This window comes from Artemia franciscana, chromosome 16 (genome assembly GCF_032884065.1).
Source record: "Artemia franciscana chromosome 16, ASM3288406v1, whole genome shotgun sequence".
In the NCBI taxonomy this organism is placed as follows: domain Eukaryota; kingdom Metazoa; phylum Arthropoda; class Branchiopoda; order Anostraca; family Artemiidae; genus Artemia; species Artemia franciscana.
The window spans coordinates 9141190-9163696 of record NC_088878.1 but is presented as its reverse complement, the minus strand read 5'-3'; the positions used below and the strand labels follow the sequence as shown (position 1 = coordinate 9163696).

At 33.7% G+C, this 22507-nt stretch overlaps 1 protein-coding gene across 2 annotated transcripts in view; it reads right to left on the bottom strand.

Annotated features, from left to right (window-relative positions):
* The window catches only part of LOC136037021 (mediator of RNA polymerase II transcription subunit 12-like protein), a 154741-nt gene that overhangs the window by 48131 nt on the left and 84103 nt on the right, over positions 1 to 22507 (bottom strand). For both annotated transcript variants that reach the window (XM_065719438.1, XM_065719439.1), the window contains exons 14-19: positions 19058 to 19355; positions 17548 to 17786; positions 15475 to 15771; positions 12304 to 12609; positions 5058 to 5214; positions 1757 to 1890 (exon numbers count right to left, since the gene is read on the bottom strand). In XM_065719438.1, the coding sequence (XP_065575510.1) occupies positions 1757 to 1890; positions 5058 to 5214; positions 12304 to 12609; positions 15475 to 15771; positions 17548 to 17786; positions 19058 to 19355 (1431 nt within the window). The remainder of the gene's footprint in view (positions 1 to 1756; positions 1891 to 5057; positions 5215 to 12303; positions 12610 to 15474; positions 15772 to 17547; positions 17787 to 19057; positions 19356 to 22507) is intronic.

Genomic DNA, 22507 nt, shown 5'->3' with positions numbered 1-22507 from the left:
CCTTAGCTCAAACCAGGACTTTAATCCAAAGGGTAAACAGGAATGCACAAATTCAGTTATACGTAATTAAACTTAATTATCACGTTAATGCTGCATATTTAATAAATGATTTAGGTACAATTTAGGTTTTAGTATTAAGAATAAACATTTCAACTACAATAACCGTTAATACACTGAAACTAAAAATATTCAGAAGAATTCTTAATTCATAATTAAGTTTACTTTTTATTTTTTTTTTTAAATAAATAATTGGAAAATAAATAGGAAAAATAAATAGGAAAATAAATTTCCTATTGGCCTGTATTTTAGTGATTTTAGAAAATTTTGACACTGACATACGTCTTGCTCTTTATAAAAGCTTTAGATTTCATAGAAAAGAGCCAATAAAATTTTGCAGTCCTTTTTTGTGAATACAAACAAAATTATTTTGGTTAACCATTTAACAATACCCAGTAAGCAGTGATTGCAGACCTTTCATAGTCAACTAGCATCTTCAGTGCATTAACTTTTGCACAACCCATTAACGTTTTTGCACAACCATAAACGTAAAACTTGTCTTTTTCTTTCGAAAAGGACACAAAACTTGTTTTGGGTTTTTGGAAAATCCAAATTAAACAAATTTCATCTTCTATTTGAATTTTCTTGCATCTTTTAAGTGTGAGAAAACAGAGAAAAATGGAGTTAACTTCAAAAGCAAAAATTTTGACACTGGCATACGTCTTGCTCTTTTTAAAATTTTTTTTTTTTTTCATAGAAAACTTTTCATATTTTCATAGATTTCATAGAAAAGAGCCGATCAAATTTTGCAGTCTTTTAACCGCCTCGAAATTCAACAAAGCAGCAACAGGTAAATAAATCAACGAGTAAACAGGCAGAGACATTTGACATCCCTTTCTGACTTATGCTCAAGTGTAATTGGCCCAAAAGATTTCCGAAAAAATTACGTCACAACAAAAGACTCATTTAATAAAGGAACAGTTTTTAACACAGAAATACACGACAGCAACCCCATAGATCATAAGATAAAGAAACATTGATATTTCAATATTCCCGGACAATTGAAACCTTTATCAACTGAAAAACAATTTTTTTAATGTATTGACTAGTGACCCAAAAAGTGGCTCCATCAAATTTCATCGAGATGTTACTTCAAAGACAAACAGTTCGACTTGACGACGTTTTTCAATGATGACTTTGCCTGTTCACAAGACCCCACATTGTGATACTTAAAGAGGCAAAACTTACAATATTTGAAAAAAAATGTAGTCTGCAGGTCGCCATCTACATTTTATAATCTACAACCTTTTTATTTCTGCAAAAATCACTGGAAATAGCAGAAATAGACCTACGTAATCAAAGCACACTTTTTGTTGCGCAAGTATAGAGCAGTGATTTCCCTTTTTCTGTTCGGTTAGTAGATTTCCTTGTTATGGTCATACCCTAACTGTTGTTTACGGTGTTTCACCAGACCATACAGCCCTGTGTGGGTTGATGATGTATTTATTTATCTTTCCGGAGGGGAAGAGGGGTATAAATTAAATTTATTGATAACGGTTCGAATGCTATATTTCATTTTTTTTAAACCCATATTTTTCGCTGTTCTTAAAGTGTTTTCCGGAATGTATCCTCCTATTGGCCTGTATTTTAGTGATTTAGTACTTTAGTGGTGTCGTATATTAGTAATTTAGTATTTTAGTGATTTTGGACTGTATTTTAGACACCCAGTCAAACAAAATAAAAAACATTGAAATGCTACCTTCAATACAGCAACAACGGGTTCAGTACTGGATCGAATTGAATTATGAGCGGCAGCTAATAAATGCCTATCACAAGTTAGCTTGATTCCAGGTTGATTACCCGCTGCAATATTGGGATGTGGCGATGCACCAACTACAAAAAAATAAATAAAAGGTACTTATTAATTAAACGAAACACACTCAAGAATTACGCTTAGGTTAGATCTCATAAAACCGGTTTCACAGCAACAAAGACAAGTGACAGGTAATAGAAGGCACAGAAGACCATTGTATTTGTCTGTCGATCTTTGACTCTTTGCGAGTAATTACCGAATAAAATATAGCTTCCACTTGGTTAAATAAGAACCATTATAGAGCAATGATTTCAGAATAATTTGTGAGCTAAGACTTCTCGTGTGCGCAGTGGCGGCTCATGCCTCTCTTGTGACCAAGGGGAAATCTTGATTAGCATCCCCCCCTTGGTATCCAAAAATTTCCAGGTCAAATTTTAACAAAATTTATATTTATTAACAAAACTTTACCAACCAAAATTTTAATTTACTAACGAAATTTTACCAAATTTGCCCTCTACTTCACCTTAACAAAAATAAATGAAAAAAATACAAAATGTATATAACTGTTAGATTTTTTATTTAAAATTTCGGGCTCATAAAATTTCTGTCCCCGCACAAAATTTGTTCCCCCTAAAACCACCTCTGGGTGTGCCATTAGAATTTATCCATACAAGATAACATTACGAAGATTGGAAGATTTCATTTTTATTACAATAACTGCACGGCCTGCTAAAAATTATCTATACCAATGGTAGCATAGACAGGGAGAGAAAGAAGGGGATGAAGAGAGATGAGCTGTATCATATGTTCATAATTTTGGAGAAGAGCCAAAATGAGGTTACGCGAGAAAAATTATTTTTAGGATTTGAAAAAGAAAGAATCTTGTTTTATACAATTAAAGAGAATCATTAACACCAAGCCAATCACGCGAGGTTTTACAACAGGTACCTGAAGCCAGCATTTCTCTTGAGTCTTTTTACATCAAAAGTCCATTTATTTTCCAATCATCATAAGAAAGTTTACCCCATTCTGTGTCATGGCTTGCAAATCGACCTGAAACTTTTTTTTTTGCGGAAGAGAGAAACGGCCCTATAATTTTGCATTTACGACAAGAAGGCAAACTTCTTTTCTCTGGTTCTTACGAAAGAGTTCGGCTAAGATTTTTCTTTCTTTTTCATGGCTGTCATTCAACTGGATCTTTGGCAACTAATGGACCAAATAACAATAGTTCATTCATAGTTCTCTATAATACAAAAACACTGTAATGGAACACGGGAAAAAAACACGGAAAAAAAGACAAAAAAGAAAATGGCAAAAATAAAAATTGTTACATTAAACAGTGTGACTTCTACTACTACCTATTTAGAAACAGTTATGTCAAACTTTCCCTCAAATTAAAACTGGTAACTGATATTATGGATATGAAATTATTAATATTTATGTTTTAAATGAAATTTTGTATTGAAATATATATGAGATACATGTTCATATGTTATTGAGATGGTTTAGCACATCTCCTTAAATTCAGAAACACCGACCGATTGTACAATTTATTTTTCCCTCTCTTATTCTAAAAAAATTCTGAGGTTTCAGTTTCTTGATAAATCTGTTGGTTAACATCTTACCACTTGAAGAAACAGCTGGAAATCGGAATTTTTTATATTGCATGATACAAGAAAATACAGGAACATTTTGATAATCGAATAGTTCAAAGTAGTATCTTTATTCATTTATTTATTCATTTATATCTATAAATCTATGTATCTGTATAAACAGCCCGATCTTCTACGTATATATTTATACATAACATCAAAACTAAGGACTATCTATACAGTTAAGATGGCCAATTTTAAAGTTTCAACTACAACTACTTCTAGTACGACTAAAAACTCATTGCAGCACCAAGCCGCCCGAGGCCAACAAGGCTACGCATGATCAAACAACATCCCAATGAATTCAAAGTCTCCCTAGTTAGAACCTCCTAAAGAGTTCCAATGTTCCTCAAATAGTTCCTTACAAAATTTTTCCAGCCCATTCAGGAGCCTTTAGTTTGACCATAAATGGTTGGGGAACAACGACAATCTTTGGCAATCTGTCATTCTTAATCCACAAAACGTGTCCTAGTCCTCTCAACCTTTCTCTCATTATAGCCCTAGAAAGCGGGATTGAACCACGTTTTTCGCAAGGCTTTCTGTTTTTAAATGTCGACAGTTAGACGGGCACCCAAAACAATCGGTAGACAATTCCTCTGCATAACTTCTAGCAACTCCTCCTCCGTCTTTCGGAGCGCCAATGCTTCAGAACGATACTTGACCACTGTCATGACTGTAGCTTCCAATATTCTAATCTTGGTTCACAGACTTATCTTCCTAGTTTTCCAAGCTTTTTCCAACTGCGAAAAGCCACCCTGGGCCTTGGCTATTCTACTTTTAGCATTTCCACTGCACCCATCGTCTTTACTAATAACACTACCTAGATAAGTGAAGCAGTCCACTGATCCCCAGTCTAACAGACCTATATGTAACTACCTTTTAGTATCTAGTTTCTGGTCCTAGTATGTAGGTTACCTAACGCAAACCTTGCTACGTGAAAACAACTGGTCTCTAAAAATGGAAGAAAAATCTGACCTACATTCTTCTATTATTCTACCTTCCTGTACAACTGATGTAATGTAATATAGCGCATTTTCAATTGCCGTAGTCGAGATATAGACAGAGATAAAAATTGGCAGTCACGCGTGGAAAATAACGCAAAACTATCAGCAAATTTTAACCTGAAAAAAATAGAATAAAAAAGAAAATAAGGAAGACAAGAAAGCAAATACTTTCGACAGTGTGATAGTAGTATAACACCGTTTTCATGTCTTAAAAAGCAAATATTTTTTAAAGCAAAATTTCTTGATTAATGGGCTCTGTCAGCCAACATGAACCTCCAAGGGCAAATTTAGAATGGCCTAAGTAGTCAGAGTTTAAAATCCAAAGGACTGCTTAGGAGTTCGTAGCCACTTTCGACCACCTGTAGCCACTCAAATGGGACAGCTAGGACCCATGCTCTCAGTTACAACCATGTTTGGTTGAGAACTGAGAGCCCTGTTAGAAGGATGTTCTTGATGCAAGAATTAAGGAGCAAGGAATTTTTATCCGCTAGTTCCTCAACGATGCAGAGTTTAAGCCCTAATTCTAATAAACTGCATATCTACCCAAAGAATACATACGCAAATCATAAGACCTACTCCTAATATACCTACCCAAAGAATAACAAGCAGGCTGTGGGGTTGTTGGCGTTTTAAAAAGGCGAAGAATTATGTGGCAGGCCAATCGGGCACCTGGTTCAGCTTCAGTGCAAAGTTGTCCAAAATTCCAAATTTTCATCAAGCTTGGGAGTCCGACATGGAGCAGGAAATCCTGTAAGAATATTCAAAATTTGTAAATTTGTAGAATGAGAAAAAGCAGTTACAAACTTGCCAAAGAAAAATTAACATTTTTACAGGATTATTGCATATTTCACTAAACCCTGAAGGTTCAACGTGAAACTGGAGTAAGAGTGCAAATTTGCAAAAAGAAAAGAATCAGTTAGATTTAAAATGAAATATTTCTACAAATTTGGGAATCTGCGACAAAATTTCTTCAAGCTCGGAAACTTGACGTGTAACAAGAATTCCTGTACAAATACAAATACGCGAAATTTGAACTTGTTAAAAGAAAATAGCCAGCTGCAAAGTTGCAAAAGAAAAATTGCAACGTTACTGCAAATTTTCATCAGGCTTGGGAGTTTGAAGTCGAGCAGGAGACCCCTACGAGGATAAATTTACAAAAAGAAAAGAAATACTTAATAGTTCCAAAATTTGAGCTTCACTTACCTTGGTAGTATTATTAGCAAAGACGGTGAGAGCACTGAAGATGTTAAAAGTAGAATAGCCAAGGCTGAGGGTGTTTTTTCACAGTTACAAAAAAAGTTTGAAACATAAGTCTGCAGACCAAGTCTGCAGAGAACTGGAAGCTACAGTGATGACAGTGGTCAAATATGGCTCTGAAGCTTGGACGCTCCGAAAAGCGGATGAAGATTCGGTAGATGTTTTCCAGAGAAATTGCCTACGAATTGTTCTCGGTATCCGGCTAACTCACCGTATTTCAAACAGTAGGTTATCCAAAAAGAGTGGTTAAATCTCGCTTTTTAGGGCTATAAAGACAGACATGTTGAGATGGCTAGGGCATGATCTGCAGATGAAGAATGACAGATTGCCAAAACTGTCCTTTTCGGTCAACCATCTAGGGCAAAACAGGAAGCAGGTCGTGCGCGATCAGGATGGGATGATGTCATAAAGAAAGATTTAAGGGAAATGGAAACTTCCTGGGAGGGTATAAAGCAGAAGGCCTTCAACAGATTGGGATGAAGAAGGAGCGTGTGTAGCTGTGTTGGCCTCAGGCGAATTGGTGCTACGGTGAGTTCTTAGTGGTAGTTGTAGTTGGGACTCCAAATAAGAGCGAAAAATCCAAGAAGAGAGCAATTTTGCAAAAAGAAAGAGACTCGCAAGAAAAGTTTTGCAAATTAGTAGTTATCACGATTTTATGTCAAATTTAGGAGGATACACAGCAGGAAATTCGATTGAACTTCAAGCTCTCAAACGAAAAAAAAAAACGGTAATTAAAAAAAGCAGAAAAAGCTATAAATTTGCAAAAAAGAGTTATTCCAAATTCGCAAACTAACGACAAACTATTAATAATCTTTGGAAATATGACGTGGACCAAAATAGTCTTAGAAGATCATCATCAAAATATCAGGTTCCGCACTAAAATGAATCAAGTTCAGAAAAGGTCAAGAATTCAAACATTTGGACACAAAGTTAAGCAACTCGAACTAAAACGTCAATTTTTAGTTATAATTTTGTGAAACCAGTAAACAGCAGATGTTAGAGAAATTTGGAAGAAGAACCAAGTTATATTTTCTAATATAAAAGTTGAGCAAAATAAAACAAAGGAACCCCAAGCGGGTTGGTTTCCCCGCTGAGCAGATAGGGAAAAATGTATTTTTACAAAACTACAGTAACCACCAAAATATGTAGGCTAATGCATGAATTATGTTAGTCCATACAAAAAAAAAGAAGAAAGTATTGGTTCTCAGCTATATTGGATTCTGGTACTAAAAAATTGCTAAGCCGGGACTTGATCTTCTTCAGTATTGCTCCAAAGGCAAAAACAAGATCATAGTTTATGAAAAAAAACAGAGGAATATTTAACATCTTTAACCTAAGTAAGTTACCAAGTCACAGGGGAATCCATGATATTATGGTGAATATAAGAATATGTGGAGAATATATGATTATTCGAAATCGTCATGTTTAGCTTAAAGCCTAGCTCAAACTGCTCAATCAGTCTGGTTTTAGAGCGTTCAGTAATAAAAGGAAAAAAAAATATCTTATAGAACATTAGCTTGGATGAGTGAATTTTTCAAAAGCCCAAAGAAGTAACACTTGCAATCCATTCAAAAAAAAAAAAAACTTAAATTCCGTCAGAAACCTAAAGGGAATTTTAAAATTTATATTATTCATAAAAGCCAAAACTGGCTTTTTAGGTCAGAAAATCCCAGAAAATGCATCTGAAACCACCCGTAAAACAAAATGTTTTATCTCTCTTAAAAACATACTGAAAAATAAATTGACAGTCAGAGGCAACGCTATACTGAAAAACAAATTGATAGTCAGAGGCAACGCTATACTGAAAAACAAATTGATAGTCAGAGGCAACGCTATAGCATTGCCTATAGTAAAGACCATGCGGCTCCGATGTTTTATAATTTATTTATTTTATTTTTCCCCAGGGGCACTTCATATGGAAGAGGTCGTCGCATAAACTTCAAATGGAGCTAATTCGATTAGAAACCGGGAGTTCTACTGCCCTGTCTCAGAGCCAAAATTGATAGGAGGGCAACAAGCCCCCCTTGTCCTTTTTTCTCCAAATACATCCAATAAAATTGAGACATATTGAGACAATAAATATTGAGACAGCCATTTTGTTAAAAATACTTCAAATATCAATTAATAAAAACTCCGGGGTTGACACCATTCCCCTAGGCCTGGGGGCAGGTGCTGTAAGTTATTCCCTGGGGGTATATATGGTTCTTATAGAAGAGATAGGCATGTTATTGAAAATAGTTCAAACATGAGATAACAAAAACTCCAGGGTCGACATAACACCCCAGAGCCCAGTGGCAAGTGTTTTAAGTTATGCCCCGAGGGCAAGCTCATTGCTCATTGAATTGGAAATTGAGTTACCCTTTTAAGAGTCAAAAGTCATAGGATGGCATCTACAAAGCCCCCCCCCCCCCACCCCTACAACAACTTTTCCTTAAATGCATCCGATATATTTGAGATAGTCTTTTTTTTATTAGACCAACAATCAAATAACAAAAACTTCGGTATCAACATAATCCCCCCCCGAAAGCGGTGGAACTAAGGGTTGTAACTTCTGCTCCGGGGGTATATACGATTTTATGGAAGAGGTGGTCGTATAAACTTCGAACGGGACTCAAATGATTAGGAATTCAAACTTCTAGTTACCTTTTTAAGAGTCAAAAGTGATCCGATAGCAACTAGCACCCCCCCCCCCCTCCCAACCAACCCTCTTTTCCCCAAATGCGTCCGGTCGAATTATTAATATAGCCATTTTGTTCAAAATTGACCAAAAATCACATAACAAAAACTCCAGGGATTACACAGCCCCCTCCCTAGAACCCAGAGGTAAGTGTTGTAAGTTATGCCTCCGAGGGATATAAGGTTTTTAAGGAATGGATGGTAGCATGAACTTCAGAGGGGGCTCATTCAATTGCAAATTGGAATTTCTAGAGCCTTTTTAATAGTCAAAAGTGATCAGAGGGCTACGAGCCCCCCTCCAAGCTAGTTTATCCCCAAATACTCCCGTCAAAATTTTTATACAGCAATTCTGTTCAAAATGGTTTAAAGATAAAACAACAAAATCTCCGGGTTTGACATAACCCCAAAGGGTCAGTGGGCAATTGTTGTAAGTTATGCACCGGGGGCATTCAAGGTAATGTGTAGGGAGTAGTCGTAAAAACTTAAGAGGTGACTCATTTGATTGGAAATTGAAAGTTCTAGTTACCATTTTAAGAGTAAAAAAGGACGGAAGGCATCTACCCCCACTCCCTCACACAAACCCTCTTATCCCAAAACGTATTAAATCAGAATTTTGAGAAAACCATTTTTTAAAACAGTTCAACAATCAGACAACACAATTCCAAGTCAACATAATCCTCCCCAGAGCCTGGGAAAAGGATTGTAAATTATGCCCGGAGGCACATAAGGTTTTTACGGAAGGGGTAAAATTCGGAGGGGACTCAAGTGACTAGAAAATTAAAGTTCCATTTCCCTTTTAGAGAGTCAAAAGCAATCTGATGGAAACTAGCCCTCCCCACCAACCGTCTTTTCCCAAATGCGGCTGATCAAATTTTTGAGATTGACATTTTGTCCAAAATAGACTAAAAGTCATATTGTAGAAAAATTTCGGGGTTTACATAGCCCCCCCCCCCTTCTAGAACCTGGGGGCATAGAACGTTTTTATGGAAGGAATAATCGTATAACTTCATAGGGTGCCCATTCTATTGGAAATCGAAAGTTACGATTCCCTTTTTAAGAATCAAAAGGGACCGGAGGGCAACTAACCCTCCTCCCTTCTTTACCTTAAATCCATCCAATCGGATTTGACTATTTTGTTAAAATAAGTCAAAGGATCGGTTAACAAAAATATAGGGTCAACACAAACCCCCAGAGCCCTGGATGAAGTGTTGTATTTTATCTCCAGGGTGCATATAAGGTTCTTGCGAGGATTTTGAGAATAGTTCAAATATCAGATAAGCCAAACTCCCGCCAACACTTAAAAAACTTATGAACGATATTCTATTCCAAAGCTTAAGCGAGCTGACCCTCGTCTTTTCTGCAGGTGCCGACCCCCCCCCCCCCAAAAAAAAAAAATCTTTTAATGACATATTACTCCAAAAATTATGGCAACTCATTCCTAGCCCTCCAAGGCCCACCGCCTCTCCAAAAAACTCAAGACGAAGTTTTCCTTGGCCAATGGCCATGGTATTCCATAGCCCGATAGCCCTCCCTCCCCCAAAATATCATCAATGACAAATTACAGAAACTGACCGCTGGCCCTCCCTCCATGGTCCGACCCTCCCCCTCCCCCCGAAAAATACTAATTGACGATATTTTATTCCAAAAATATTTAGAACTGATATATTACCCTCCCTTATGCCCCCACAACAAAAAAAAAAAAAACATTATAAAATCGTAAATTCTTTTCCAAGAATCACAGGAATTCAGTTTAGTTTTATTAGTTCTTTCCAAAACTTCTTCACTACAAACAAGCATATGGCTATTGCCCGTTTCTTTAACAGTAAAAGCATAAGGCCTAATGCGTATTCGGCACTTTACTAAAACGAATTATATGAGAAATATTCACGTTTGTACTTATTACAACATTGAAAATAAAATGAAAACTAAAGTAAAACCAGACCAGGATATACCAATAGGCCCACTAGGCCCTGTGGCTCTCACTATTCCCTAAGTTTTGAGGAATTCCCCAAAATCTTGCAAAAGCGGAGCAAGAAAAGTGCTTGGGCCTAAAATCTTCAAAGCTTTAAATTCAAGCTGGTGAGCTTTCAGAAAGTAATAGCATTATATCTCACATTCAGTTTGATTTTATTAGTTCTTGCCAAAACTGTTGGCAAGAACCAATATATTCCATTTAGGCATAAAAATTATTTTTAAACAGGGAATTTTGAAAAATTTGAAACTGACAATCAAAAACGAACAAAAATTAACTTTAAAAAAAAACTTTCCGAAAAAGAAGTTTTTTCTAAAAAAAAAGTAAGGACCATATTAAACATAACATCAGAAGAAATAGAATCCTACAATAACTCCTACTCAAAAAGACCAGTATTATTAAAGAATAAGTGGAACCCAAAACGAACAGAAACTAAATAAACAATTATTACAAAAAGCATACAACAAGTACTAATATACATGAATAAATAAGCCTTAAAACGAGTAAAACTTAAGATGAACATGCCAATCAAGCTTAAAACGAACAAAAATATTTTGCTATTGAAGTATAAATAAAACCCAAACAAACAGACATTAAATAAACAATCATAGCAAGCAAACATACAGCAGGTACAAATTTTAAGTGAGTAAATAAATTTTAAAACGAGTGAAACTTAAATTGAATATTTGCAAATCAAGCTTGAAACGAACAAAAATCTCTAAAAATAAGAAATTGGGTTTCAACTCCTTCTCTCACTGTAAAAGTCTAAAACCTACTGCTATATTGGCACTTTACCAAAAATGAATTGTATTACAAATATTTTCTTTTGTAATTATTACAACATTGAAAACAAACATAAAAACTACAGTAAAATTAAATTTTGGACTGATGAGCTTTCCGCAATTAACATCATTATATATCAAATATTCATTTTCATTTTATTGGTTTTTTCCAAGACTGTTCAAGAGAAATATAGCTTCACTATGCACAAGAGATAAGATATTTATTTCCAAAAAATTTTCATCACAAGCAAACAAAGGGCCAAATTCGGAGTCGATAATTCACATGATTTTGGATACTGTCCCCTTTCCTAACTGTAAAAGTCTACTACGTCATTGGTACTTCACTGAAAAAGAATTATGTTACAAATATTTTCTTGTCCAGTTATTGCATCATTGAAAACGAAAATAAAATTACAGTAAAACAAATTCTTGAACTGATGATCTTTCAGCAATTAATAGCATTATATATAAAAAAATTCAGTTTGATTTTATTTGAAATTTCAAAGACTCTTCAAAATGCAAGTAACTTTAAGTAAAGCACCAGTGTTGCAGTAGGTTTTAGACTTTTAAAGTGAGAGAAGGAGTCAAAACCCAATTTCTTGTTTGTAGAGCTTTTTGTTCGTTTCAAGCTGGATTTGCATATTCAGTTTAAGCTTTACTTGTTTTAAGATTCATTTACTCATTTATCAGTATCTATTATATGTTTGTTTGCTATGATTGTTTATTTAACTTTTGTTTGTTTTGAGTTTGATCAATAATTCAATAGTAGAGTATTTTTATTCATTTTAAGTTTGATTTGCATATTCAACTTTAGCTTTATTCGTTTTAAGGTTTATTTATTCATTTATATTAGTACTTGCTGTATGTTTTTTTGCTATGATTGTTTATTTAATTTCTCTTCGTTTTGGGTTTCATTTATTCTTTAATAGTAATTTCGGATGGTTTTGAGTTTACTATTGTAGGTTTCTATTTCTTCTGATCTTAAGTTTGAAATGGTCTTTACTTCTCTCTAGAAAACTTCTTTTTCGAATAGTTTTTCTTTTAATTAATAATGAGAAAAAGCCAAACATTTTTATATTTTTAGCTTTATTTAGAATAAATCCATGTAAATAGTGTATACTGACAACCCTGTACTTGAGTTCCTACATACCTGCAATCCAAAACAGTGTCTAGCCACAAGGATGGCAAAAAATATCCCCAAATTCATATGAATAGTCAAATCATTTATATCCATGTTCTGCATGATTTCTACATAACAGGCAGGTTGGACATTACATAATGCCTCCAACACTGTTAGCCAATCAGGAACAAGAGAATTGCAGCATGCAGTTAATTCTGCACTAAGATGGGCAAGATCATTAATTCGGTCAGAGTCACTTGTCTGACAGACAGCCAAAACTACGGAGGATACGAAACTGTAACGTAGTTGATGACTATCATTCAGCTGTTTAGTTACCTGTAATAAGAAAAGGATGGCTGGTAGAGACTAAGAAACGTGACAAGAAAAAAAAACAAAAAAAATGAATTTTTTTTAACAAATGCTTACTTCATCTTCAGAAAAGCATAGTCAAAGTGTTCATATTTTACTGGATTAATAAATAAATAAATAAATAAATAAATATATATATATATATATATATATATATATATATATATATATATATATATATATATATATATATATATATATATATATATATATATATATATATATATATATATATACTTTATGCTTAATAAAACTTTTGTAATAAGCCAAAGAAAAGAATCGAGGGTGGGCAAGTTTGGATAACCCTCAGCGTTATAGCCTTTAATATCTACTAAAATGACTTAATTCTCGCTTCAACACTTATATTTTAATAACTTGGAATTTAGATGTGAAATTAAACTAAAATATTAAGTTTTAACAAATATACTTTTTAAATAAGTCTATTTTATTAAATGAAACACTGTCTAATTTAACATTCTTGACACTTAACTTAGGGCCCACCTCGGGCTAAAACGTCGTAGATTTCGTCATTGTCTGAAAGGAGGTTGTGATATTTTTGCCTAAGCATGTGCGTAAAATTTTTTTTAAGGGTGTGGGGGCAATAATAAAAAATATGAATATTTATGAATAAAAATATGAAAAAATATCGTATAGTATTTACACAGTATTCAGTAGAACAGCCCTATTATCAAGGAATATAAACACAAAAAGTTTCTCCAATATTGAAAAAGAAGGAAGAAAGGAAAAAATATATTAAAAATCTTTATCTCTCAATGTGCAAAACCAGAAAACAATTTTTCTTTTTTTTTCTACCACAAATTACTGAAATTTGAAAAAAATAAATCAAAAATAGGAATAAAAAAAATTTATTCATAGTTTAAACAAATTCCTGAAGTTTGTAAAAACTAGGAATAAAAGCATGGTGCGGCCATTAAATAAAAATACCCTTGAGTAGTTTCGAAACGTCATTTCATGAGACGTCATCTTACAGAACTTCAACGCTTTATTCCAATTTTAACAAATCGCTGAAATATTTTTGGTCGGGAAGAATCTGCCAACCAAAAATTGCAATTTTTTGAAACGAGAAAAATGAATTTATTTTCTAGTTTTTAGTAAACCTTGAAACAAAATATTTCTTTCTAGATTTTATTTCACTTTTTCTATTTTGATGATTCTTGCAATCATTTCTCCCCTATAATCGTCCTAAACATGTTTTTTTTTACGATGATAAAATCAATTTTTGTGTTCACTGCTGGATCTGCGAGTAATACATACTTATAAACTACATACATACTTGACTATTATAAAGGTTGTTTATACACTTAATATACTTAAACAACAATAATTCAATATTATTCACCTTTCACAAATGTTATATTCAATACAAACTACCCCGTTAAAGCAGGTCTTATTTACTAATGAAGCAAAAACGAGGGTATGTTAGCTGTAACAGGCTCGTTGAAGACTTTCACATGAATTCTTTTAGATAGGCCCAGAAAAATATAATAAAATTATTAAAAAAGGAAAAACATGCAAGTCAACTTTCTTCTTTGGGTTCAATATATACTCTCTCACAAATCCTGGTTCAGCTGTAAACAATGCACTAGATGGCAGAACGGGAGAACAGATCGTCTGTTTTATCTTTGGGAAGGCATGGTTGAATGGTTTTTCAACCATGGTTGAATATGATTAAAGCAGGTTATTTACTATTTACTTATTTACTAATGAAGCAAAAACGAGGGTATGTTAGCTGTAAGAGGCTCGTTGAAGACTTTCACATGAATTCTTTTAGATAGGCCCAGAAAAATATAATAAAATTATTAGAAAAAGGAAAAACATGCAAGTCAACTTTATTCTTTGGGTTCAATATATACTCTCTCACAAATCCTGGTTCAGCTGTAAACACTGCACTAGATAGCAGAACGGGAGAACAGATCGTCTGTTTTATCTTTGGGTAGGCATGGTTGAATGGTTTTTCAACCATGGTTGAATATGATTGAATATATTATTCCCCTTTCACATACTCAATACAAACTGCCTCCGTTAAAGCAGGTCTTATTTACTAATGAAGCAAAAACGAGGGTATGTTAGCTGTAAGAAGCTCGTTGAAGACTTTAACATGAATTCTTTTAGATAGGCCCAGAAAAATATAATAAAATTATTAAAAAAGGAAAAACATGCAAGTCAACTTTCTTCTTTGGGTTCAATATATACTCTCTCACAAATCCTGGTTCAACTGTAAACACTGCACTAGATGGCAGAACGGGAGAACAGATCGTCTGTTTTATCTTTGGGTAGGAATGGTTGAATGGTTTTTCAACCATGGTTGAATATGATTGAATATATTATTCCCCTTTCACATATTCAATACAAACTGCCTCCGTTAAAGCAGGTCTTATTCACTAATGAAGCAAAAAGGAGGGTATGTTAGCTGTAAGAGGCTCGTTGAAGACTTTCACATGAATTCTTTTAGATAGGCCCAGAAAAATATAATAAAATTATTAAAAAAGGAAAAACATGCAAGTCAACTTTCTTCTTTGGGTTCAATATATACTCTCTCACAAGTCCTGGTTCAACTGTAAACACTGCACTAGATGGCAGAACGGGAGAACAGATCGTCTGTTTTATCTTTGGGTAGGCATGGTTGAATATGGTTGAATATATTATTCCCCTTTCACATATTCAATACAAACTGCCTCCGTTAAAGCAGGTCTTATTTACTAATGAAGCAAAAACGAGGTATGTTGGCTGTAGGAGGCTCGTTGAAGACTTTCACATGAATTCTTTTACATGGGCCCAAAAAATATAAAAAATTATTCAAAAAAGGCATACCTGCGAGTCAACTTTCTTCTTTGGGTTCAATATATACTCCCTCATAAATTCTGGTTCAACTGTAAACACTGCATTAGAAGGCAGAACGGAAGAACAGATCGTCTGTTTTATCTTTGGGTAGGCATGGTTGAATGGTTCAAATCGTGGGTCATTTTTCTTCGCCATTAAAAACTTACATGGGGTGTATAGATCGTAGAGGTAGGCCAAGATGCATCTCTCTGCAGATGTGCAATCTGCTGGATTAACTATGGGCTTGCCAATCTTACAAATTACTTCAAATACAAGTATGGTCTGTTCCTAAAATTAACGAGGTGATGGCGAGGTGGATAAACAAGAAACAAACAGGACAAGCAGGACAAACAGGACAAACAAGAAAGCAGATACATCTTTCTTGTATTTATTTTTTATCTTTTTATTTTCTCACTTATAATCCATTCTACTCACTCCTTTTTTTGGCAAGGGAGATTCAATTTTGTCAGTAAGAATCATTGTGCTCAAAAGGGAAAATTAGAAAAGCTCTTGTTCGACCTGTATTAAGCCTGTGTTTAATGATTGCTCTAATATTTCCCAGCAGGGGCTTTAAAATTCCTAAAATTAAAAACTAAAGTCAGATCAACAGCCGTAATTCAAAAAGAGTTATGTGACATTTTGAAAACTGCGATATTTTACAATCCATCCCAAGAAACTAAACAATTTCTACTACTCGTTCAGTCTCTTCTCTCCTCTATTAATTGGTTTTTAATTTATTAATAAGATTTTTATGTTTTTCCCAAATACCTTTCTCTTTTCTTGCTAACAGAAAAAATTAGGAAATACAGCGTCCCCATCAAAACTCTTTTTACATTGTCTTGGACTCCTAGATACAAAAGAAAACAACAATAGATAAAGAAAGTAATAAGATAAAAAAAACATTATAAAGTCTTTTTACATAACGCGAAAAATAACGTTTTATGAATTGTCACAACCAAAAAGCAGTTTTCGCGAGTCATTTTTTTTTTTTCATTCTTTAAAGCCTTTCCCTATCATTAGTGTACAGCTACAATAGTGGTAATTACTATAGTAGAAAATTAAAGTAAATTTAACTACATTTCTCACAGACGTAATTCGAACCTATTCGGTATATTTCTGTTCCCATTTTTTTTTTTTTTTTTTTTTTTTTTTTTTTTTTTTTTTTTTTTTTTTTTTTTTTTTTTTTTTTTTTACGTAAAATCTGGTGTTTCAATTTTATTTTCAATTTCTTCTTTTGGACTATCTCGATCATACTTAATTATAATTTTTTTTTCTGTTTAATTTTAATATGTTGTTATCATAACATTATTACTATAATATACTATATACTTCGTATTCGTATTCGTTTAATGGAATAGCTATCGTAGCACTCAAAAATGAACAATAAATTACGCTACTTTTATAATCACAAAATGGTCACTAGTTAGATACACTTACGAAATATGGTGTAGCTATATACGATTATATTGTATTATTTTAAATACTATCATTTATTCACAATGCATAAATATTTTATGCATAAATACTGCATCAAATAGCATCTTACTGCAGTGAGCAGCGTTGCCAACGGATATGATTTTAATGTTTTCCGTTCAGTTTAGAACAATCCAAATATATGGTACATTTGGTATTGTTTTGTTGTAGTCACCTAGTCAAGTTATACTTTTTAAAAAAAAATTGTTTCCTCCAGTTACCTCTTAGGATTGAAAAAAAAAACAAGATTTTTGTCAAATATAAACGCAACATCAAAAGAATCTTCGCTAATTTGAAACTAAATATCACATATGAAAACATTACTCAAAATTTACTTCTGAAAGGGATTGAAAATTAGGAGGGGAAAAGCTAATCATTTATCATTTTATTCTTCTTTGTCTATGAACTGGAAACTGGCGTAGGATGTTATAATTGTAGAATTATCATAACCACAAAGAATCTTTTGCAGTACGATTTTGGCTAGAAAACTGGCAAAATTTATTTCAAAGCGTTGGCAACGCTGGTAGTGACCCGAGATACGTTCAGAGAGCCTTTAACACCGAACTGCCTAAATTCAAAACTTCATTATACCTGGAATAATAAGAGACAGCTGTGAAAGCGCCTCAATACACCAATTATATAAAGAGTTAAGTGACAGATAAAGGTCCTCGTTAGTGGTGAATTTCTCATGCTCAGCAGTTGATCAACATCAGGAAGTTCTTTCAAAATTGAGACGCAAAAATCAAGTAGTCCGTAGATATTTAAACCAAGCTCCATTAGGTCGAATAAAAATGAGACATTCTCAGGAACAGGCAAATAATTAGAATTACCTAAAACAAAGGATTAAGTGTGATCATTACAGTCAATTCAATAAATTAAATTAATATTTTAATTAAATCAATAAATAATAATATGTTGTAGTTAATAAATAAGTTATTAATTATAATTCGTTAAAACAATTAATATTAATTCATACATTAAATTAATACATTAATTTCATATTGTAACAAGAGGTAACATCGTATTCTTCAACAGGGCTAAGACAAATGCCGTAAGCAGCCAATAGTATATAATTTTGAACTGGGTCCTCCCTTTCGACTCAAGGTTAAATCCCAGCCGCAGCAAGGCCCAGCACCTGGAACGTCGATCTGACACCCTATTAGCCAGAAAAGGCTCTGGGGATCTCAATCTTTCAACCATCAGCTGATGCTAATGCTGATGCTAGGTGGCAAGCTGATGCTGATGATGAAAGGATCTTTATCCTTTCATCATCAGCATCAACCGCTTCTAATTTATTTATAATAAAAATTTAGGTTAGCCTTTCCCTTTATCACGATCATTAAAAAACTGTTTAGAATCGAATTCTCAAGTTTTACATCAAAAATCAAAAGAGAACTTATATTCAATAAAAAAAAATTCAAAATTTATAGGAAGGACGAAAATTTACATTATGTTAGATTATTCCGTCAAACACAATCGTTCTGGCGTTGAGGATTTTAGATCTCACAGAGAATCTCACAGAAGCAGCTCTCATTATTGTTCCCGCCAACTTGAAAAACACTTCGACAAAAAGTACAGAAAGAACGGCACTAGTCAGAAGTGATAACATAATTTTCCCTTGCATTTTGAAACCGAAAATACAGTTTTATGCTTGCCAAAATTCTGACTTTTTCATACTTTTTAAACTAATTTTTTGTGTTGGTAAGTACACTCAGAACACACTTTTGTGTTGGTAAGCACACTAGTCACAATCTGACTTGGTGCCAGCCCTTTCCTTCAAAAAATACATTTCAAAATCCATAGGTAAACCCTTGAATGAATCAGGACTTACCAAAGGCCAATAAAATCAGAATTGAAAAAATAGCAGTACAGACACATTACCGCATTTTGATCAAAGTAAGATACTGGGTTTATAAAGTGCTGGGTTTATAAACCTGGTAAAGAACATAAAGTAAGTTTTGTTATTGTTTTATTCATTTTCAACGTGATTTTCACCTCAACGTTTTATCAAATATGAGTTTATTCTTAACTGACAATTTTTTTTTCTTTTTTTAATTTCGTTTTTAGATTTTGGAGTTAGGTAGAACAAGCTTAGGCTTACCAGCAGCAAAGGAGCTCAACATTTCTAGAACAGAAACAGAAACCTGTCCAGTTACCACATGTCGATCAAAGTAAGACAGGAGCTGGAACTTTTGAACAACCAGTTCAAAATTAAATTCACTCCTTGAATGTTTTCTTGGCTTCCCTCCTTCTGTAACGTCGACACAGAATTTCTTGTGGAATAATTTCGCGACATCCTTTGTCACCTTCTTTACTTGATGACGAGCTTCGTCGCGGGCCTTCCCAACTCCGTAAAGAAGAACATGACGTTGATTAGAATCATGATTACTTGTGTCATCCTTAAAGAAAATAATTTGATGAGAAAGTGACATTCCATTTTGATTTAGTTTCCAGCATATTGGTCAACACCTGCAGTAATTTTATGAGTATGTGCCATAAGTAAGCGGCAAGAAAGCAATTTTATGATTGAGTAACATTTATATTCAATTTTGAAACCAGCCTATTGTCGACGAGTAATATGAAAGTTCACCTATTGGCGACCACCTATGCTAGTTTTATGAAGAAGTGCCATGATCAACAGGTTAAAATGTTTTCATCGGTAAGTGGCAGTCTTATTTGATCTTGGCACAAACACTTGGAAAAATACGTTCAGGAGTAAATAGCCTATCAGTTTGAATTTGACATAAACCTAATGGTGAGCACCAATAGGGAAGCTGGATTGGTGTAACTGACATTGATAAAGTTGAAGTAACATTTGAATGCCTCGACTCAGTGCCAAGAAAACAATTTTATTAGTACGCAGTATCAAAATCAATTTGACCCTTATTTGACCAGATCATATTTGTCAGATCAATATGGCTCAGGGTGGCATTTCTATTTTACAGAACATGTCGAGAGGTGACTCAGCCTTACCTATACACAATTTTACGAAAATAACAACCCAAATAAACGTGTTTGGGTAATGGAGGCGGCAAGGGGTATACAGCAAAACAAAAAGTAAGCAATATATTGGGACAAAGTGTGTGAGAATTTTGCAAAGAACAGTGTATATATTTACCATTAGAGAGCGAATAAGGTCAATTTAAAATGAGGCTAATTATTGGTCAAACCCCTTAGATCCTTAAACCCCTAATAAATGGCCTAAAAGCTAATTTGACTAGGTCCATAAACAAACAAAATAAATTCCAAAAGACCTTTCATTATTCATTTTGAAATCAATTCACAATAGGGGTAGGCATCATTTGTCTTTTTGGCCAAAACCAAACGGTAAAAACGGCAATTAAAAAACAGAACATAGAAAATGTGTAAAAAAAAGTCCTCTTTCTTTTTTCCTTTTTTTTAACTGAAAGCAGAAACTATGTGTTTTTACTTAAAACATAGACTTTTAAACAGATATTTTCGTTTTTTTCAGTTTCTTCACGATTATCAGAGTAAAGTAAACATTTACTGACACAGATTAGTAAAAACGCCAAATATAACATAAATTAGAACGTATCATTCAAAGCATTCAACTTCAAGAGACTTTGCAGTCATTCTTGAGCACTAATTTCACATAAGGTACCCAGTAACGATAATTGCACTCTCACCGGGTACTAAATTTGCAGGCACACATAAAATTACACTTAGCTCTGGGACAAGTGGAATAGTGGCCACTCCAAAATCCTAGCGGATTAGAATTCGTCTCTTTATCATGAAGACAGGGGCTCACCCTTAATATGCATTGACAACATTTTCTAGTGCGCTAGCAGTGCTTAAATTGCTTGTATTGTCCGCATTTTGTCTAGAAGAGCTCATCCGGAATCCAATCATGTCAAAATAATTTAGTAGACAAGATAATGACCATACTGCCTTCCATAACACAAATACAGAACAAAGAATAATGTGGACTCTTTTTCCAAAGACAGTGAATGAACAAAACCTATTTGAATATTTCTGCCCAATATCTAAGGGCCGTCTTCAGCAAAGAAAATAATAAACAATAATACACTTACAATAAAAGTTCTTGGTTAATTTTTTTTTTTTAATAGCCTAATCATCATTACTTCTTAACGAAATTTCAGCCAAGACTGTGTGATAAAAGCTAACATTTTACAAGCTAAAAGGTTCATTCATTTCACTAGCTGTATTTATTAAAAATTGGTTTGCGATGTTTGAATTCTTATTGCGATGTTTGCCTTCTCTGCAGCTAATCTTGTAATTCTTTTGCGACTGGGCTTGTTTTTATTGGTTCCTATTTTTGTTTTATTTTGAATAAGATTATTTTCTATAATTAATTTCGTGTACATAGGGTTGAGTGCGTATTTACCCAAGTCTCTATTTAGGGATGTATTATTATTTAAGTTTCGTTTGATTTCAATTGCCTCGCGGACAGTTTGTTTGATTCCTAGGTCAGTACTAGTTAGATTTGTTTCGTCAAATAGAACATAATGGTTCGGATTTTCAAAAATAAGATTGCTTAGGGCTGAATCGAAAGATATGGAGCTATTTTTAGATTTTAATGCTTTTTCAATACTTTCTTTCTGTTGCTGTAATCTTGTTCCTAAATTTTGGTGGGTTTGACCAATGTAACAGTTTCCAAAAGTACATGGTATTTGATACGCTCCTCTTAGACGAGTAACTGGGGTTTTATCCTTACCAGAATTGAGAAAATTCAATATACTTAAATTACTTATCAAGAAAACACGTAAATTATTTTTTAAACAAACTTTTTTCAGTTTTGAAGTAATTTTTGAAATATAAGGTAGATATATCGTGCTTTTGGGTTTATTCAAATCGTTTACTGGTGTGGGATTTAAGGCTTTAGAAGAATGTATCTTTAATCTTTGAGCAATAACAGCATTTATGACAGAAATTGGTTACCCGTTGCCAAAAAGTATGTCAATAAAATTTAATTTTTTTTAATATACAGCTCTAAACACATATTAAGTAGGCCTACTCTATTCACAAGAAATATTACCACGCCTCTTTTCACCTGGGGAGGATGGTTAGATTTGAAGTGAAGGTATCTATTATTATGCGTAGACTTTCTGTAAACCGTGAAATAAAATTAATTCACACTACGTATTATCAATACATCTAGAAAAGGTGTTTTCCCATAAGTTTCGGTCTCTATGGTGAATAGCAGATTTCTATCGTAAGTATTTAAATGTTCTAGCAAACCTTTAGGTTCACTTTCGCCATAATTCCAAACTGAAATTATGTCGTCCATGAAGCGTGTCCAAAACACATGATTAAGAAAATACGAATTCAGTGCCCAATTTTCAAGATGCTCGACGAAAATATTTGCGAGTAGGCCTGATAGAGGTGCTCCCATAGGAAGGCCCCTTGCCTGTTTGTAATATGAATCTCGAAACTGGAAGTGCATGGAATATTTGTTCCATAATTTAACCAAATGCATGAGAACATCAATGTCTAGACCTATAGCTGACTCTTCGATTAGATGGTAATTGTTTTCCAGTTTATTTTGTAATAATTGCTCAGACTTTGAAAC